The sequence below is a fragment of the Silurus meridionalis genome, chromosome 11, assembly GCF_014805685.1.
Source record: "Silurus meridionalis isolate SWU-2019-XX chromosome 11, ASM1480568v1, whole genome shotgun sequence".
NCBI classification, from domain to species: Eukaryota; Metazoa; Chordata; class Actinopteri; order Siluriformes; family Siluridae; genus Silurus; species Silurus meridionalis.
In genome coordinates, this window is record NC_060894.1 from 16,746,325 (window position 1) to 16,768,850 (window position 22,526).

General features: G+C 37.2%; 1 protein-coding gene across 2 annotated transcripts in view; it reads left to right on the forward strand.

The window, feature by feature from the left end:
* opcml (opioid binding protein/cell adhesion molecule-like) overlaps positions 1-22,526 on the forward strand; it is a 239,027-nt gene that overhangs the window by 178,421 nt on the left and 38,080 nt on the right. For both annotated transcript variants that reach the window (XM_046861778.1, XM_046861777.1), the window contains one exon: positions 15,829-15,954. In XM_046861778.1, the coding sequence (XP_046717734.1) occupies positions 15,829-15,954 (126 nt within the window). The remainder of the gene's footprint in view (positions 1-15,828; positions 15,955-22,526) is intronic.

The following is a 22,526-nucleotide window of genomic DNA, read 5'->3' on the forward strand; positions in this document are numbered from 1 at the left end:
GCTCTTAATGCTCAACAGGTCAGGACTGTTTTGGCAGCAAAAGGGGGACCAACACAATATTAGGCAGGTGGTCATATGTTATGCCTGATTGGTGTATTTAGCAACTGTAAGTTGAAGTTCTGATCTGATCTGCTGATATACAACTGAGCACAACTGTGAACATAAATACATCTATTCATGAACTTCAGAGGATCCATGTATAATGAAATAATGAGATTTTGTGTATCTAATTCTAAAATTGTTTATGACCAGAATGTCCTTTGGGTTATCCGCCATTATGTGTCAAAGTGCAAGAGCCGTTCAATTCAATTAGACCCCACTACAGACAGCCAGGTTTATTCTCTCCCCTCTGCTCAAGTGAAATGATGTGTCTTTGTTTTAGATTAGTGCTGAAACCCTCTCCTCCTTAGGGGAATATATCCGACGGCCTCTCAACTAGCTGCACATTTGTGTAATAAGCTTCAATTCTCGTTTATTGGATTGAGAAGCTGCCTTTTTCCTCATTTTAAACAGCAGTAATGAGCCGTTGGAAGGATTCAGCTGTGTTATGAGAATGTAAATGGGAAAAGAGTCCTCAGCAATTTGCCCGTGCAACACATTAGTGGCAGCTAGTTCAGCACAGGCAGTGTGGAGTCCATTTTTCACTGACAGAGTTCTTTGGGTATCCTGCCGGCTTTGCCAATTCCTTTAACCCCCCACCACTGCTTCCACCCCCTTGCATGTCAGCATAATAGATCTAAGATTGGAGGCTAAAAGAAAAAAAAGTCAGCATATGCGAGGATAGAAATGTGCAGAACATTTGATTTCAGTCAAACATATCCAAGAGGTCAAGAATGTTTCGACACCAAGATTTTGTCAGTGTTCATGTGTAAATTTAAGCCCTTGTTTCAGATTAATGTTTATTATTGAAGTATCCATAAGTTTAGTCTTCTTGACATGACACTTGCTTTAAAGCAGAAATCAGGTAGCTATCCTGAAACCATCATAGCCTATTTATAGATAGTAATAATCCTTAACCTTGCCAGATAGAGTAGATAACATGAGCTAATTGTGAAAATATGTAAGCTTTATTTATAGTGGGTCAAATAAGTATTTGATACCCTGCCGATGTTTCAAGTTTTCCCACTTACAAAAAACAGAAATATCTGTAATTCTCAACTGTGAGAGACAGAATCTATAAAAACTTCCAGAAAATCCCATTGTATGATTTTTTTAATTAATCAATTTCCATTTTAGTGCATGAAGTATTTGATCACCTACCAACCAGCAAGAATTCTGTTTCTCACAGTTTAGGTGTACCTACAATGAAAATGATAGATTTCTTCGTTCCTTGTAAGTGGGAAAACTTGAAAAATCGGCAGTGTATCAAATACTTATTTGTCCCACTTTATAAGCATTAATGATCTTAAATGCTAATCCTAGCCATCTTACATATGCTATCATGACAGGTCTTTTAAGATGATTGAAGATTTGTAAGCCTCATGTATCAATGCTCAAAAATCCATGCATCTTGAATTAAAAACTATTTTAAGGACATCGAGTCTGCTATTTAAATGGGATTAAATGAGTACTAGAGAGTCGTATGGGAATTGGGACGGTGTAATTTGGGTTTATTTAAATAAAGGTAACAGGGGTGAGCTTCATATTATTCTAGCAAGAATGGTAATAAATGAACTTTAGCACACAGTAAGTTGATACAATAAGAATGTTAACAGAAATTGTAAATGCTCCCATTTTAATCAGTGTGATCTTTTAAAAATGTATTTAAATGATTGTTAAATAATTTATTTAATGGGAAAAGTCTGCATGTAAATGGGCAGTGCTGGAGCACACTGATAAATATAGGAAGAGTGTAAAGGTATTTTGAAATGGGACAGTAAGCGATTGGGTACTATGTGATATGCCTGGAAATGGTGCTGGGGCACTGGGGATAAAGTTTGGATTGTGTTGAAGTACTAAATTGGGACTGGAATGGTTTAGATGGGGTTTGTGCCACTCTGAGTTGGGATACTAGAAAATACAGGTGAGAATGATGTTGAGGGCATTAGAGGGATGAATTTTAGTCTCCCAAAGTGGGATTGAAATGGTTTTGGAATGCTGTGTGGTTGAGAATGTTGTTGGAGCACTAGGAGATTTGGGTAGGAATCGTGTAGGAGCATTAGGGGTGGGGTAAAGATGCAGGTGAATGGCTTTGCAGCACTAGTGGAGGGAGAACTAATGCATGGGTTATGGATAGTGACAGGGGTTTGAAAAGCATTGGAGCACTAGTGGATGGCGTGGGGATGGTGATGGAGGAGTAAATAGCATTGGATCACTAGTGGTTGGTGTGGGGATGATGATGGAGTTGTGAAAAGCATTGCAGCACTAGTGGATGGTGTGATGATGATGATGAAGATGTGAAAAGCATTGGAGCACTAGCGGATAGTGTGGGGATGCTGATGGAGGTGTGAGAAGCATTGGAGCACTAGTGAATGGCATGGAGATGGTGATGGAGAGTAAATAATTGTGAAGCACTAAAGTACAAGATGGGGATATTGTTATGGCACATTATGATGGAGAATGGATGGAGACAGGCTAGGAATCGGGGCTGATTCTCATCCATGTGCAGTTTTGTAATCTATACTACATATATTTCATTAATAGACTTTTTAAAATTTAGTTTATGTCAGTCATCTTTAGCATACTACTAGATAAACGAGTAGTTTGTGAAAGAGAGCAGGTAAAAAGCAAGGTGTGTAAAAAAAAAAATTGCCATGAAACGCAAATAAGTAATATGAGGTTGTACTGTCTTAATTATCCCACCACACTATATATCTTGTCTTGACTCAGTTAGCAGAATTATGCCAGCCAAGACTCGGCAACATCCCGTTATGTTCTACACTGTTCTTCAGCTTAAACACATTTTCAATTGGTTAAATCCTTTCCTCTTTTGGACAGTCTGTTCATATGTTCTGTTCAACTAAAATTAATTTGATTAAATTTACAATATCAGAATCAGAAAGAGCTTTATTGCTAAGTATGTTTGCAGTCACAAGGAATTTGTTTTGGTGACAGAAGCTTCCAGTTGCACATTTTCTAATAAATAAAAAAAGAATAAAAGTTATTGCACATTTTTTTTGTAAGGAAAATCAATAAAGTATCATTTCATAAAAAAAGTACAGATTTAGATTAGTAAAAGTGGTATTGCACGTATGTTTTATTTTATTGCACACTGGGGAGTAAAATATATCTTACTATATATATATATCTTACATCTCAATAAATTTAAATGTCATGGAAAAGTTCATTTATGTCAGTAATTTTAATCACATTGTGAAACTCGTGTATTAAATAAATTCAATGCACACAGACTGAAGTAGTTTAAGTCTTTGGTTCTTTTAATTATGATAATTTTGGCTTACATTTAACAAAAACCCACCAATTCACTCTCTCAACAAATTAGAATACTTCAAAAGACCAATCAAAAAACTATTTTTGTGAATTGTTGGCCTTCTGGAAAGTATGTTCATTTACTGTACGTCTATTTAATACTTGGTAGGGGCTCTTTTTGCTTTAATTACTGCCTCAATTCGACGTGGCATGGAGGTGATCGCTCTGTGGCACTGCTGAGGTGGTATGGAAACCTATTTGACAGTGGCCTTCAGCTCATAATTTTTTGGTCTCTCGTTTCTTATTTTCCTTTTGACAATACTCCATAGATTCTCTATGGGGTTCAGGTCTGGTAAGTTTGCTGGCCAGGCAAGCACACCTTCACTATAGTCATTTAACCAACCTTTGGTGCTTTTGGGGGCCATGTGGGCAGGTGCCAAATCCTGCTGGAAAATGAAAACAGCATCTTTACAAAGCTGGTCAGCAGAAGGAAGCATGAAGTGCTCTAAAACTCTTGGTAAACGAGTGCAGTGACTTTGGTTTTTTAAAAACACAGTGGACCAACACCAGCAGATGACATTGCACCCCAAATCATCATAGACAGTGGAAGCTTAACACTAGACCTCAAGCAACTTGGGCTATGAGCTTCTCCACCCTTCTTTCAGACTCTAGGACCTCGGGTTCCAAATTAAATTCAAGACTTGTTTTCATCTGAAACGTGGACTTTGGACCACTGGGCAACAGTCCAGTTCCTCTTTTTAGCCCAGGTAAGACGCCTCTTACATTGTCTGTGGTTCGCGAGTAGGAATACGACAACTGTAGCCGAATTCCTTGACACATTTGTGTGTGGTGGCTCTTGATGCCTTGAACCCAGCCTCAGTCAATTCCTTGTGAAGTTTACCCAAATACTTGAATCGATTTTGCTTGACGAGCCTCTCAAGGCTGCGGTTCTTTTGGTTGGTTGTGCATCTTTTTCTTACACACTTTTTCCTTTCACTCAACTTTCTGTTAACATGCTTGGATACAGCACACTGTGAACAGCGAGCTTTTCGACAATGAAAGTTTGTGGCTTACCCTCCTTGTGAAGAGTGTCAATGATTTTCTTCTGAACAAATGTCAGTTCAGCAGTCTATCCATGATTGTGTCGCCTAGTGAACCAAACTGAGAGACCATTTTGAAGGCTCAGGAAACCTTTGCAGGTGTTTTGAGTTGATTAGCTGATTGGCATGTCACCATTTTCTAATTTGTTGAGAGTGAATTGGTGGGTTTTTGTTAAATATGAGCCAAAATTATCACAATTAAAAAAACCAAAGACTTAAACTACTTCAGTCTGTGTGCATTGAATTGATTTAATAGAGTTTTACAATTTGAATTAAATTACTGAAATAAATAAACTTTATTTAGATGCACCTGTATATATATATATATATATATATATATATATATATATATATATATATATATATATATATATATATATATGTATGTATGTATGTATGTATATATACACTATACTGGCAAAAGTATTGGGTCACCTGGTCATATGTATGGTATATGATTTTTTAGCATTGCATTGCACATTTAGTTCCAATTTGCTCTTCACTCTTCTGGGAATCTGTTTCACAAAATTTTGGAGTGTGCTTATAGATATTTGTGTTGTGTTCATCAGCCACAATGGTATTATGAAAGGCAGGTACTGATGTAGGTGAGGTGAGGAGACCTGGAGTGCAGTCAGCGTTCCAATTCATCCCAAAGGTGTTCAGTTGGGATGAGATCAGAGCTTTATAGCAGGCCACTTAAAATCTTCCTTTCCAAAGCATGTAAACCAGATCTTCAAGAAACTCACTTTGTGCACAGGGGCATTGCCATGCTGGAACAGGTTTGGGTTTCCAAGTTCAAGTGAATGCAAAATGTTATTACAGAGCATCTAAAGACGTCATGTAGAATTGAGTGCCTCCGGTTTTGTGGTACCAGTTTGGAAAAGAACCACATAAAGGTCAGGTGACCCAATTCTTTTGGCAATATAGTGTATATATACACACTACTACTATTAAATATAATATGAATATATTATATAATACATATACTACTGAAATCTAGAAACTGTTCTTTTGCTGCATTTGGTCCTCATGTGAAGAAGGTGACAAAGACAAGTTGATCATAATTAAGGAGAGATAATAAAGGTGGCATGGAGACAGATCACAGATAATAATGATATTTCCCCACAAAACTTTAATCAGGGTAAAGCAGCCAGAGTAGCTTCTTCCACTTGTTCAATTACAGGTTTGTAGTAACATTACAAAGAGTGAACTGGCAATTAAAGCCCAAAATGTTTGATCTGTTTAACATGTTTAATTTATGTCAATTGGGCTACTGGGAAAGCAGTTTAATTCAATCAAACAAACAAAGACACTTTGTCACATAGTATAATAATATTAGATTGAACTCAAATCCGATATTTGGTCAGCCATCGTCCAGTACGGCTTTTGCACAAAGAGACTGTGCTGTTTCAGAGAATCACAGGATTCTCTTATGTCTGACACTTGTTCTGTTCTAAAGAATCAATTACCAGTTATCTTTATGCCGTCAAATGAAACATGAAAACCTTTTTTTTCCGAATGTTCAGCAATATTCACATTTATCCCATCCTTATACATTCTAATCATTCTTACAGGCATTGTGAATATTGCATAGAGATCATTTATGACATAGAAAAAGTCAGGTCATGCAACATGAAATTGTTATTGTCATTGTGATGCCCTAACTGAATGACAGCTTTTCTTTGCTGACAGGCGTAAGAATTGCCGTCGTCTCAGTCTCCATATTCTAATTCAATAACTGACAGATTTCTTTTTTTTTTTTGAGCCATGGATTCTCCAGAGTGATCATATTTTTTTTTTTATATGATAGATATGAGAAGAATGCCCTGTGTAATAGTTTATAAATCAGTGAAGAAACTGTATGCCCAAATAATTCATATATATACAGTATATATGACAAAATAAGAATGAATCAAAATATTTTTTATAGCTGGATTGAGAAACGGGAATAAATTTGAACAGAAAACATGGGAGGCACAAATGACTTGTCAAAAAAGTCTTGTTGACCAACTGAGAAGTCGAGATCCACAAACAGCCACTGATAAAGAGACACTCAGTGTGGTGATTGGCATACAGTGCAGTTTGGGACCCCCTATAGTGCAGTGATGTTTGTCTCTCTCATACGGATTCTGTTGTGCATAAGACACATTGAGTTTTTAATCTTCCGCTGATGGTTGCACCATGTGCAAAAATAGAAAGACTGCTGAGTGCAAAATTTGTCAGACAACAATAAAGATCAATAAAATACAACTTTGCATTACAGAAGTAAGGCAACATTCATGGCTACCCGCTACGGCAATGCCGATGAACACTTTCCCATCTGAAAGAGAACCGAAGAAAAGTGGAATATCCACTAGAGCTGTCAGAATGATTCTTGTGTGTTTGAATACAATGAAATAAAAGCCATAAAAATGTGTTAAATTCTTTTTATACTCCTGTCTCTATATACACTCTGAATCAGTGTAAAATGGATACCTTTTATATAGCAATTTAATTTATTTTATATCAATAATATGAAAAAATACTGAAGGGTATATGAGACCAAAATTGTATTTGCACCCTCATTGCAATCTGTCACTTTCAAATTCAAGAACTATAAAGACATATTCTTAATTTTCACTTCTAGATAATTATATACATGTATATTCCTACTGTACTTGCACATTCTTTTCTGCAGTTTACACTGTCTATAGCCTTTATATTTATTTATTCATATATTTACATATTTATCTGCATTTGTGAAATTGCACAGTGATTCTATTTGCACTTCTGGTAGATGCTGAACTGCATTTCTTTACAGGAAAAAATAAAGCAAGAAGAGGATGCACTTATATAGAGTATCTCACAAAAGTGAGTCTACCTTCCATTTGAGCAACCATGGTAGAAGATCCTCTCAAGGGACAAAACTATAGCAATCAAACTTGAATACCGTAATTTCCGGACTATAAAGCGCCCCCATATATAAGCCGCACCCACTGAATTTTACAAATATTTTTATTTTTAACATAAATAAGCCGCACCTGTCTATATAGCCTGTCTACACTAATGTACTTTACACAGGTTTTAACGAAAGACACGTTATACACGGTGTAACGGGTGAAATATGTTGCGCTTCCTTTAGGAGCATAGCGGTATTTTGGGAATAGCATGCCAGAAGCAAGCTCTCTCTTCACCCTGACTCAATGCGTTACAACGGCTTGTATCTAAAAAGTAGCCGACCAAGTAAATCATTGTTCACTGTCTTCCTCCTTCCTTTCACAACTATTTCTCTGGGGAGTTTATCTTTTGGCATCAGCGTGCGTTTAAAAATCACCCGTTGGAAGTTTTTTCTCCCGATGGCGTGCAGCTCAGAACACAGGTGAGGTGTGTTTTTTCGTTTCCATTCGGAAATTTCATTGGTCTAATGTTATGGGGTTCAGTTTTTTGGCTTGAAGTTTGTGAAACCGGAAAAAACCCAGGAAAAATTCATAAATTAGCCGCTTTGTTGTTTAAGATGCGGGGTTCAAAACGTGGGAAAAAAAAGTAGCGGCTTATAGTCCGAAAAATACGGTATATTTTAGTCAATGTGAAGCTTGTTTAGCAGTGTAGATTATAGATATTGTTTTGTCTTCTGAAAATAACTCAACATACATCCATTATTGTCTAAATACCTTGCAAACAAAAGTGAGTACACCCTAAATGAACATGTCAAAACTGTGTCCAAAGTGTCAATATTTTTGTGAGCACCATTGTTATCCAGCACTGCCTTGGAATTGGAATGGAATTCACCATAGCTGCACAGGTTGTTGCTGGGATCCTCTTCCACTCCATAATGACATAACAGAGCTGCTGAATGTTAGACTTTTGTAATTTTTTTAGAATTGTGCCTTGATAACATTTAATAAAATGTTTGCTGAAATGTGAGGGGTGTACTCACTTTTGTGAGATACTGTACATATCAGTTCAAGGGTGACAAGGAGTGAGTGATTAGTGATATTTTTCACAGTCATGTGGCTAAAGGGAAACGTAGTCCTGGTCCACAATTCTGACAAAATCAAATCAGGTGCACTTTAAATTAATAGGAATTTACTACCCCTGTCCAGATGTCCATTAGGAAGAGGATCATTCTCAGCATAGCAGCGACACAGAGTTGGTAATGTGTGGTTCTGTTACGAATGCATCAGCTGCAGCATATAATTATTATCAGGCAGTGTTTCCTTTATTGATATTATTGCATCCACTAAATGATTAAAATTATTATCAATAAGTTACTCATTACTACCCTGGCGGCATAGTGTGTTACTGATGGTAGCCTTTGTTACTTTGGTCCCAGCTCTCTGCAGATCATTCACTAGGTCCCCCCGTGTGATTCTGGGATTTTTGCTCACCGTTTTTGTGATCATTTTGACCCCACGAGGTGAGATCTTGCGTGGAGCCCCAGATCGAGAGAGATTATCAGTGGTCTTCCATTTTTTTATAATTGCTCCCACAGTTGATTTCTTCACACCAAGCTGCTTACCTATTGCAGATTCGGTCTTCTCAGCCTGGTGCAGGTCTACAATTTTGTTTCTGGTGTGCTTTGACAGCTCTTTGGTCTTGGCCATAGTGGAGTTTGGAGTCTGACTGTTTGAGGTTGTGGACAGGTGTCTTTTATACTGATAACGAGTGGAGGACAGGGGAGCCTCTTAAAGAAGAAGTTACAGGTCTGTGAGAGCCAGAAAGCTTGCTTTTTTTTGTAGGTGACACAATACTTATTTTATATATATATATATATATATATATAAAATGTACCCCTTACTCTTACCAAATTACATCATTTAAACAAACACACACACACACACACACACACAAGGTCTGTATACATTGGGTTCATTTGTTTGTTTTGTTCTTTTGCAATAAAAAATGTGAATTGCGATGCATTCATTTTTTTTCTGATTATACATATTGAATGCAGAAAAAGGAGGAAACAGCTTTTTATTATTTTGAGCACGTAAATGACTTTTGTTTTGCTTGTTTAATCCCATAAGGAGTAGTAATCAGAATATCATAATACCCACATTGATTAATGCTATAAAATGCACAATAGAGAAATGTCCAGACTGGAGCCATTTGCACAAATGATATATAATATGATACAAACCAGAGCAACATACTCAGAAATTGCAGACAAGCTACTAGAACATGGTGTGGGGTGGGGTTGAGCAGGATGGACCATATTGTTGCAGGGTGAGGTTGTTCTGCAATAAACATACAAATATTCGGTGTGATAAATAATATAGTAGGAATAAGACTTGGTCAGACTCACATTTCCATTCACTATCTTGTTGCTTTTGAAAAAATGTAGTGATCTATAATGAATTGGATTATGGCCTGTTGATTGATCAGTTATTTTATTTCACATTCTTAGAAGAAAAAAATATGTTGTTTGCTTAAAATAAAATGTTTAACTTTCAAAACAACAAAACCAAAAGACAGATACACACACACACACACACACACACACACACACACACACACACACACACACACACATAATAGGGGCAGGGAAAAAAACAGACAAGGAAATAGGGCATGGCATTTTTCTTTATTATTATTATTATTATTATTATTACTTCACACTGTAAAAGGTTAATACAGAGCCAATTATAGGATTGCTATTCCTTTTTTATTTTATTTTATTTTTTTATTTTTATAAAGAATAACACTTTTAGGGAAAAATAAAATTTTAACAGCATTTTGCACACGGACATGTCAATGTGGCCCATTCAGATTTAATGGCCTCCCACAGATAATAGATCTGCTGTTAAAAAGCTGCCTTAGGCATATTAACATGAAGTGAGTATTTGAATGAGTTTCAACACTTTTGTGCTACAAAGTACCTTGACCCATGTCTTTGACAAGAGTTTGTGTGCTCTAAATTTTTTCTTTTTTTTTTTAACCAGTGAAAAGTAATTTCTTGTTCCCTTTCTTTGAGGTGTCAGTGATTCTTGCTTCCGAATGCTGCACAGTGTGCTGACACTTTCACAGAAATCTCAGTGAACACTTTGAACTCAATAGAAAATTTGCCCCTTCAAGAGATGTGTTAATCTTAGCCCAAAGGCATGTAGGTTTCCTCTACCTGTGACTTAGCCAGCTGTTTAAAATCACAGACATAATCTATTTACAGGTATACATCAATTGTTAGAACAACTGAAGTGATACTAGACACATTTTTCTACAAAGTAATGCTTGCTAGTGAGCTCAACACTTTGTAAAAATCCTTGAGGTGCCATTTCAAGGTGTACCATTGCGGAGAAATCCCTTCATTTGTCCACCAGGGAGAAAGCTCTCAATTTCAAATTGTCAAAGTCTGCTTTTAAGCTATCCTCCAACTGCCAGTTCCTAATACGTGTGATGACATGCAGTTGATTTGGCCAGCAGCTTTCACAACAATGAATCAGCAAATTACTTTCTTAGGATTGGAACAGCAACAAGATACATAACATTTATGTATGCTAAATTTACCCTGGCAATTACAGTGCATTCGTGTCCTTCAAATGACCAGTGGTGCATGAATTGCAAAAAAAAGTGCTTGCTTCTGAATGTACTTAATTCTTCTTCTTCTTTCGACTGCTCCCATTAGGGGTCGCCAGAGCGGATCATCCGTCTCAATTCCCCCCGTGCTCTTCATCTGCCTCTTTCAACCAAACTACCCGCATGTCTTCCCTCACCACATCCATAAAACCTTTCCTTGGTCTTCCTCTTTTCCTCCTTCCTGGCGGCTCCATCCTCAGCATTCTTCTACCGATGTACCCCATGTCCCTCCTCTGCACATGTCCAAACCATCTCACTAGCACCTCCCTCACCTTGTCTCCAAATCTTCCTATATGCGATGTTCCTCTAATAAACTTATTTTTAATCCTGTCCATTCTCGTCACTTCCAACGAAAATCTCAGCATCTTCAGCTCTGCTACCTCCAGCTCCACCTCCTGTCTTTTACTCAATGCCACTGTCTCTAAACTATACAACATCGCAGGTCTCACCACAGTCCTATAAACTTTCCCTTTTACTCTTGGAGATACCCTTCTATCACAAATCACTCCTGCTATCACTCTTCTCCACCCACTCCACCCTGCCTGCACTCTTTTCTTCACTTCTCTAACATTTTGTACCTAATTGTCCCAATTATCAGTGTACCATTAATTATCATTATAAAATGCAAATGTATTATTTTATGAGAATAAAAGTTCATCATGGGTAATACTTATCAATGTGAATCTTCTTGTTTTACTTTTCTTCTCTTCTTCATATTCTCCATCTGACTGATGTTCGTGTTTAGAGACCTACATATAGCAGTTAATAAAAAATACAAAAAAATATATATATATGTTAACAGCTCGCCAACCTATGAATATTAATTAGTGGGTGGGTCTCATAAAAATTAGTGGGTGGGTCTTTTAAAAATTGTAACTTTTTTGTAATCTAAAATCAATACTAACGTCAAATATTTTACCTCCTTCTTTCTTCTTCTTCTTCTTCTTCTATTCCTTGAATTAAAAGGCAGTGGGAAAAGCATTAACTTTTTAGGTAGTGTAACAAAAATGAAAATGATAACAAGAAGAAACGGGAACAGCAGTTTTCTGGATTTGGGTGATGCACTAAGCTGTTTGTGCCTATTTTCAGGCATAATCAGGCCAAATTCTGTGTAAAAAAAAAAAACCTTGTGTGTTATGTATGAATACAGACATAAATGCTTAAACAATCTATTTAAGCACCGTGCCTGATACGCACAGAAATTGCCCTATCCTATATATAAATATGCATATGAGGGAGGGGGCAAAAAGGGTGAATTTGTATAGGAAAAACTACTACTACTACTAATGATAATAATCATTTTATTCATACAAAACGTGTATTAATGTAAGACCAATTTAGACCTACAGTAAATGAATGACTTAAAAAAAAGGGGGAAACTAGGCTATGTCTTTATATATTTTATTTTAAATGAGATGTTTAGATTACACAGATCTGGCAATCTTTGTTGTAGCACGTATTCCGAGGACACCAAAATTTATTTTTTTTATCAAACAAAGTACGCCAAGACATTAAAAGTGACCATTTGACTTTTCCAGCAAAAAAAGGTCCACAGTTTTAATTGTAAAATAATTTATTCAGCATGTTTTATATTCCCAGGAGATATTTAATATTACATAAAAAGGGCAGCCTTTTTAAAAATGTCATTAAAATGTCACAATTAAATGTTTACCTATAAAGGTGTCTGTATTGTTCTTCACTCTTAACTTCAATATTTGAGTTGACCAGAATATAAAATATCTGCCTACAGTATTGTGCTGTTCATTCAGTTAATGTGGACTATTTTCTATGGACAGTTCAGCCTGTGTAAAATTGTTCAAAGATGCCTGTAGATGCTGCATTCATGCTGTTATAAAGAAATTTGAAGAATCGGGAGAGGTGGAGAACAAAGAAAGGACTGGAAGGCCAAAAAAATGTACAGAATCGATAAGAAGTTACACAAAGTTTCTTCGTTAAAAGGCCGGAAGAAGTCCAACAAGGACCTGGCTCAGCATCTGACAGCTTCTTTGAGATGCCAAGTTTACACTCAAAAAAAGCTTAATCAGGAACGGTCTTTGTAGATGGGTAGCAGCCAAGAAACCACGGTTTCTAAAAGGAAACTCTCAAAAAGATTGGAATGAAGATAAGTGGAAAAAAATATTATAGAGTTATGAATCTAAGTTTGAAATATTTGGGTCAACTCATCACCAATATGTGAGCAGGAGAGCTGGAGAGAAATGGGAGTGCTTGAGGTCTTCAGTGAAACATGGTGGAGGGTCTGTCCTGGTATGGGGCTGCATTTCTGCCAGTGTTGTTAGCGATATTGTCTGAATTGATTTGATCATGAATGTGGAAATGTACAGACAGGTTTTAAATCATCATGCTATTCTTTCTGGAAAGCAGGATAGCAGCATGGTAACGATCCTAAGCACACTGCTTAGCAGTACAATCATATTTGGATAGAAAAACAGCTAATAAAACACGGACAGTCTGGGACTAGCCTCCAGGTCTAAATATTATAGTGGCAGTATATAATATAACAATAAACAAAACAACTTAAATCTAACAAAGAAATTTAGAAAGTGCTAAAAGATAATATCCCTGATATAATATTCTTAAAGTTTTGACTGCCCAAAAGAATTATCCATGATTTTTATTTTTTTATTTGTGTACATATTTCCGGTATTTACTGTTTGTATCTTAATAAAGAGACAGAGAACATAAATATGACTTTTAACAACAAGGCTGGTGATGGCCCTTTGCACACTACTGCATGGTGTATCATGCAAGTATATTTTATTTTGAGCACATATTGTAGCTTTATTGAAATGTTACATTTAGAAGTAGAGGGGTCACCCAGGGCCGGGGGAACCCCCACGCAAGTTCAGAAAATCCGCATATTTTGGACGCACCCCCACAGCCCCTATGGTACCTTAATGAATTCATCTAATTAATCACTTTATAAACATAATAGTGTACAGTATTTGACCAAATACATAGTTTAAAATGTTATTCCTAACATTCCTGAACATTCGGTCCCGCAGCGGATTCCCGCGAATTTTGATATAATCCACAACTTGCCGTTAGTTATGTTCCAAATGAGAACCCGCAAATATATTTGGAAAAGTGTTGTATATTTAGGTATTTTGCTGCCTTATGCAGCGAAATCTAACTAGCTTAGCTAGCAGCATTTTGTCGACCTGATTGTGGTTTGAGTTTGGCCTTATGATGCTTTTACCTACGAGGACTAAGAGACAACCAAGATCAATACTATTCTGATCAATACTATCAACAGCTCTCTAGGTACACAAGAAAAAATTAAGATTTTCTTTTAATTTCTTTCATTTTTTCCCTTGGTTTCATCTAGGTCATGGGTTACAATTGTGGCGAATAAATCATGGAATCATTTTGTATGAAAAAAGTACATATCAGTGTTATATACTTTTTCTAAAACCCCCAGCAGCCATCACCGAATCTGTCAGCAGATCAGATTTACAAATATTTTCCACACTGTTTACTTTTTACAAAGTAAATACAAAACTGTATTTGAAGGTTATTACGCATTACAAATGGAAGTGCATTATTTTTTTTCTGTGTCCTATCGTGCATACACCTGGCCCAGAGCTTTCTAACTGCGACTGTTTGTGTGTGTGTTTGTGTGACACAGATTTAGCAGTTTTACTCTGAAATATTTACTTTTGCAACAAACCTAGATAGCAGACCCCAGCGTGATAGTGTGCCAGCTAAATGATATCTTTCCAGGTTCCTAGCTGCCCGGTTGGCTCACACTGAAAAGGAGAAGATGGGGGCGACAGGCAAGCTGTCATCATTGCGTTTGCAGTCTAAGTTATGTAAACAGTATTCCCGGTACAGCTATTGCATCACGTCAATCATGCGGTTGAAAAAGAAAGAAAAAGTAGGCTCATTTCTCTGCTGGACTCGGGAGCATGAAGATGAGATTCAGTCTAGCCTCACCCAGTTAGACTTTTGACAGTGCCATTAATCCTTTTGTGGATTCACCTAAAAAGTCAGCTTATGCAAATAAATCATCAAATAAACCGCTTTTTTAAAACACTTGAAAATATATCAAAAAGTTGAGCGTTAAAATCGTTACTTTGAAGCTTTAATAACTTGATGTGTATTCATAATTTCTGTGATACATACTTTTATACTTGTGTTGAAATGTTTTACATTCACAAAAAGTGCAAATTGTAGTTGTTATTATGATTAATATTATTATTATTTGTATGAATTATTATTATTCATCCCAAATTAAGCAGTACGATGATGTAATTCTGCTTCTAACTTTCAGTGCCATCTTGTGATATCAGTAGTGAATCAGACAAGCAGCACCACTGAAGCAGTAGAAATCCTCACTTGTTAAATGGGAGACGTCTGTCCCTGGGGTTAGTCCTAGAATTCTCTACCTCCAGAGCGGTAGAACTTTTTTGGATGGTAGTTTATGTGTTCCATCACTCTGGCTTTTAAGTACACTGGGTTCTGCCTCTGTGCAGAACGGATTTTAAGAACGCATCCCACAGGACTTGCTCAGTGTGCATATTGCTCATGTGGACTCAAACTGTCTTTGCTCCCTGTATTACCAGAAAAGAATAAAGCTAATTGTGAGATTTTGCACGCATGAAAAAAAGTGAAATGATGAAACACCAATTCATTTTTGTGGGCCAACATTGCAGGATTCCAAAGTGGTTAGGTTTCTATAAAATAGAAATCACTGAATTTTGAATCGAAGGGCTGTTAATTAATGTATTAATTGATAAAAGCATTCGTTTTCATTAAAACTTTCCTCACTTTCTTTTATGTGTTTCAGTTCCGGCAAGGATTGTGAACATCTCGACAGACATAACGGTAAACGAGGGCAGTAACGTCAGTCTCATGTGTCTGGCGATTGGACGGCCTGAACCCAGCATTATATGGAAATATCGTTCTGCTCGAGGTAAGAGTTCCCCTTTCGCTTTTTTACCAGATAACTGTTTATTTTCTCACTTTGCTCTTTTTCTGTACTCAGTCTGATTGTTTCAAAAATCACGAACTGCAGCAAAACATAGACGTTGACTTGCAAACAGCGGTTATTGAATGTGCACTTCATGCTGAATTATTAATGAGACATTGACTCTTTGGCATAGCCATTAAGGCATGCGCCAGGTTCGGTAGAAATGAGACTTCATGCTACTCTGAAATATATAGGATTTTAAAAATCTAGGGTTTTGTTTGCTTTGCTGCAGGCACGTGCTAATTTAATTTGCAAGAAATGTCTTCTGTGACTATGGGACGTCTATTGAAAGCCCATAGTGCAGTCATGTTCTTGCCAACTTCATTTTATGAAACATATCCAGCTTCACTATTTAGGGCAATTGAAAATAGATGATTTACTGACTTTAATTGAAATGGACACAAATCAGCTAAAATGGTCTACAGAAAAAAAATATAAAAAACCCTAGAAAACCCCTGAAAAGCCAATATTCTACACTTTTATGTTTTTTTTTTCTTTCTTTTTTCCCTCCAGGACCGGTCAATATCAGCATTCTGACACTCTAGCAAACTATTCACTTTCCTACTCCCTGATCCAATAAGAAACCTTTTTACGCTAATTTCACATTGGCCACTTGCCCTAGGAGCCAATTATTGTTCTTATCAATACTTTTCCATTTCCATTTCCCATAAAAGCCTAAGCAGCTTTTAAGCTGGCCTGAGCATATTCAGTCCGGTTTTTTGTTGCCATTAAGACAAGAAGTCATTTAAAGTCTTTGCATCACTACAGAGATAATGTGTTGATGTCTTAAATGGGGGGGGTGGAGTAAAAAGCATTGTTGTAATGAAAGAGAATGAGAGAGAGTAAGACAGAGAGGGAGTGCTCTTTTAATCACTAATTTCATTATCATAATCCTGCAGAGTAATTACAGAGAACTTAATAGAGGTGCATGAAATATAAGAAACCAAAGAACATATTCAGGCTGCTTTCCTGCATCAGTTATACGGTAGATATTAAATAAACTAGTTACGCAAGCATCCCCGAATGTTAAATAGAAATAAAGTTATGAAAAGTATTCGAATGTTGCACCTTGGTGTCTTGTCCTCTCCAGCAAACCCACCATTATCACAGCTTATCATTTTCATATCGACTTTATTAAACTCCCGGGCAACCCGTGCCACTTTTAATTTACCCATTATTACCAAAAGGACATGCACCAGCAACACAAGCAGCCAAGGCTGAGCTTTTTTGAATCACTCCTGTGCAAAAAAGCAATATACACACTGCGCACGTGTCTGCACACTCGCTGTCCTTTAATGTCAGGGGCTGAGCGGAGACGACCGTTATCTGGCCTGACATTTCTCTCAGCGTCTTAATGTAAGAAATGAGATGTGAGGGATGTGTTTGTGCCTGGTGAAGACTCGGCTGCCGTATGAACTTGAAGGCTCTTCTCGAATGACATTTATCAGGTGTTGCCTACCCTTATAGCCCCTATCTTTCTTTGTTTCACTTCTTACCATTTACTTCTTCGAATCAAGGAAGACCTCGTCGATAAATTGCGGCGGAATTCTGTAGTCTGAAGCGGGAAAGAGTTGTTCATCTGTCACAATGAATGACAAATGAAAGTGCAGAGAAGTAGCAGTGTTGGTGGTTGAGAGTCTGGGAAACGTCACGACCAAGCTCAAGGGGTCCACACTGCGACCAGGGGTCAGGACAGTGATGTATGGGTGTGATATTAGATGGTGGAAACGGACATGTATCAAAATCAAAATCTATCTATCTAAAAATGACAAATTGAATGAAACGATAAAGAATGCCTTTTTTTTTTGCTTTGATGAATGCACTATGGTGTATCAAAGCCATAATTACGTAGAATAAGGTGGAGCATTAACACACACACACACACACACACACACACACACACACACACAAACACACATTAAGACAAGATAAATTTTTTTATTTTTTATTTTCCATGTGTTACCTCTGAATACCAAAACACAAAAGGTGTAACTTTTGAGAAAACACTACATGCACAGTTCTCTCTTATTGTGTAAATCGTCCTTTCACTAGACAACGTGTACTTAACCTATTTATTTGTCCTCCAAACTATACTCCACGTATGCTTTCTCGGTCACGGCTCGTGGTGTGTTATGTAATGCATCAGTGTGAAAAATATCATCACCAAAAAGAGATCACATCTTGTAATCTGCTGTTGTAACAGTCTCTAATTGGCTCTGTGACTCTACTGTCTGGACTAGAAAGTAATCAGCCTCATCTTCATACAGTCTTGTGTTGATGTTACTGTTGTGCCATCAAGTAAAAAAGCAGAAAAATGTTCAATTTAATCATCATATCATATGCTTTTGATGGAAGACTTTCAGTATGGCGATTTATTGGCATCATATCCAGGGTTGGATTCACAACCCCAATTACCAATGATTACACCGTGACCTTGAGCAGAAGAAAGTATCTGCTTAATGTATATAAGTGAGAGAGTATTTGATAAATATCTGTCCCACCCGGGAATTATCTGGATCATCATGTTGGAATGCACCCTCTGCTATTCAAAATGGTTCGGCCTTCACTGTAGGTTATTTCACTACAGTCTCAGTAAAATGTCACGCTCTGAGGAACCTGGGGGCTAAAAAAGAACAAAAAAAGCATTGCAATTCACTCAATCCAAATGCCCTTTGCAGCCTTCTGATGTTGTACACATTTTTAAGATTGTGTGCTCGGTCTTGTTATTGTACGAGGTTCAGGTCCACTAAATTGCTTGTTGCAGCAATTGATAGACAGTCAAATGGCACTGTAGTGGGACGCAGCAGTCAGGTAGCAGCTCTGTCAGGCTATTTTTCACCCAGAAAGCTTTGTGTGTCATTTGCAGAGGCAGAGCTGTCAATGAGGACAATGCTACCTGCTACTGGCTTCTGGAAGATGATAAACTGTGTATGTGTGTGTGTGAGAGTGCATGTGTCTGCATGTCTTCTCACAAACACTACCACACTGTATAGTGCATGCGTACTGATAATCGAATTAGACAGGTCTGTAGTCTTTGAGAAACGCGCCGAAAAACTCTGTTTTCAATTGACCAGCTGTCGCCGTTTGCGCGTCTCTTCTTTATGCCGAGCATATGGCACGAGGCTGGATCCGTCCCCTGCAGTTGACATTGCACCATTTGGCACTTTAGAAAACTGGAGCATTTTTCCTCATGCTCAATTTATGAAGCAGCTACTGGCTGCTTCCACCTGTTTAAAAGGCTTTAGATCTGAAGACCTGCATAAACCCGCACTCAATCTCCCACCCGGAACACTCAACACTTTTTGAGAACTCTTAATACTCTAATGCTGAGTGCAGATCCGAGCCGGAAATAATCAGCAGTGTCCCAGTTTTTCAGCCTTTCTCCAAGGAAAAAAGATTCGAGGAAAAGTCCACTCTGAAACACTATATATATATATATATATATATATATATATATATATATATATATATATATATATATATACTACTATAATATAAAAAAAAAAAAAAGGCCCAGCATGCTGCTGAAGTTTTAAGAAAAAAGAGGTAAAAAATAATTCAAATCTTGGACACCACTGAATAGTATTCATTATAAAGATCGATCTGCAAGTCATTCAAGGTGGATTTCCTTTGCTTCACTTTCTTTTGTTCATTTATTTCATTCAGGTAAGATAAAACTGTCCTTTGAATGACATTTATTTTTTTATCCCAGCAAAATATCTTAAAAATATCTTATACCCCCAACCCAATTAAACGAAACGATTTCATGGTATTTAATATTGCAATGACCTCGCAATAATGCTTCTTTATTTCTTTGTTTTAGAAACACATTAGAGTGAGCTGATTTAGTGCAATACCTTAACAGCCTGGGAGGCTACAAGAGCCGGAAAGTTTTAATAGGATTAAGATATATCAATTTCAAAGCACAGTGAATGAAACGCTCTTTGAAAGAGCCATTTATGATATTGCACACTGCTGGAAGCGTATGATATGTGTGTTTGTTTTTTGGGATGAGATCTATGTGTTTATTGCTTTAGGATCTTGCAGAAATCACAGCAGTGCTTGTTAGGGGATCTAATCCTAATAAATGTTTGTTTGTTTTGATTTTATGATTTTTTTTTCTCAAAAAAAGTGCTTGACTAATACCACCATTTTGTTTTTTGAGTTCTACCTCATAGGTATGATTTGTGTAGCAGTATAAATGAGGAATGGGTAGATATTTGTTAATGTTTTCAAATAGTCTTTCTAAATGATTATTAATTGCTCGTGTTGGATGTGACCGGTTTGATTTCGTTTTTTTTCCCTGCGATAAATAAATAAATAAAATAATGCAGACATGTCTCAGTAACAGATTATTTTTTAGCCTGTAGTTAACTAGACTGTCTGGAATGTTCAGGCTGAAACAGCACAGAGTTTTTAATGAGAGCAATGCAAACAAATCCAAATCGTACGGTCAGGGTCAAAATCAGGCTAAGGTCAGCCAATCAACAAACAGGGCAAACAGGGTGTAACAGGGCCTATGGGAAACAGGCAAATAGACAAAAAATATAGGCCAACAAACACAGAATAACAAGGCTTGGTAAAGTCAGATGTGCAGAACTAACCGTTTATTTTACAACATACTTTGAATCATTTTTTGGATGTGGTATAATAAAAATATAAAGTTTTACATTCACTTGAATTTGGAAACCCAAATCTGTTCCATCATGATGATGCCCCTGCACAAAGTGAGCTCCTTGAAGATCTGGTTTACATGCTTTGGAGAGGAGGATCATGAGTGGCCTACTATAGAGCTCTGATCTCATCCCTACTGAACACCTTTGGGATGATTTGCACACCAGGTCTCCACAACTACATCAGTACCTGCCTTTACTAACACACTCCAAAATCTAGTGGAACATCTTCCCAGAAGAGTGGAGGGAATTATAAAAGCATAATAAAAGTAATTGTGGAAGGCAATGCTTAAAACGCACATACAATACATAAGACGTGGTGTCCACAAATATTTGGCAATATAGTCTATTTCTGTATATGTATATACACACACATACACTTTATTGCCAAAAGTATTGGGTCACCTATTCATAAGTATGATATGTGATTTTTGAGCATTGCATACCACATTTACTCTTAATTTGCTCTTATTATTTCCTCCACTCTTCTGGGAGGATGTTCCACTAGATTTTGGAATGTGTTTATGAATATTTTTGTTTATCAGCCACATGGGTATTATGAAAGGCAGGTACTGGTGTAGTTCAGGAGACCTGGGGTGCAGTCAGCGTTCCAATTCATCCCAAAGGTGTTCAGTAGAAATGAGATCAGAGCTCTATAGCAGTCCACTCAAGATCTCCTATATGAAGCATGTAAACCAGATTTTCAAGGAGATAACATTGTGCACAAGGGGTAGTGCCATGCTGGAACAGGTTTGGGTTTCCAAGTTCAAGTGAATGCAACATTTTATTACAGAGCATTTAAAGGCGTTCTATAGAATTGAGTGCCTCCAGTTTTGTGGTAACAGTTTGGAAAAGAACCACATACACCAGGAAAGGTCAGGTGAGGAAATATAGTATATATATATATATATATATATATATATATATATATATATATATATATATATATATATATATATATATATATACACAGTGAGGAAAATAAGTGTTTGATCACCCTGCTATTTTGCAAGTTCTCCCACTTAGAAATCATGGAGGGGTCTGAAATTGTCATCGTAGGTGTAAAAAAAAAAACCAGAAATCACAATGTATGATTTTTTAACTATTTATTTGTATGATACAGCTGCAAATAACTATTTGAACACCTGAGAAAGTCAATGTTAATATTTGGTACAGTAGCCTTTGTTTGCAATTACAAAGGTCAAACGTTTCCTGTAGTTTTTCACCAGGTTTGCACACACTGCAGGAGGGATTTTGGCCCACTCCTCCACACAGATCTTCTCTAGATCAGTCAGGTTTCTGGCCTGTCGCTGAGAAACACGGCGTTTGAGCTCCCTCCAAAGATTCTCTATTGGGTTTAGGTCTGAGGACTGGCTAGGCCACGCCAGAACCTTGATATGCTTCTTACAGAGCCACTCCTTGGTTATCCTGGCTGTGTGCTTCGGGTCATTGTCATGTTGGAAGACCCAGCCTCGACCCATCTTCAATGCTCTAACTGAGGGAAGGAGGTTGTTCCCCAAAATTTTGCAATACATGGCCCCGGTCATCCTCTCTTAATACAGTGCAGTCGCCCTGTCCCATGTGCAGAAAAACACCCCCAAAGCATGATGCTACCACGCCATGCTTCACAGTAGGGATGGTGTTCTTGGGATGGTACTCATCATTCTTCTTCCTCCAAACACATTTAGTGGAATTATGACCCAAAAGTTCTATTTTGGTCTCATCTGACCACATGACTTTCTCCCATGACTCCTCTGGATCATCCAAATGGTCATTGGCAAACTTAAAACGTGCCTGGACATGTGCTGGTTTAAGCAGGGGAACCTTCCGTGCCATGCATGA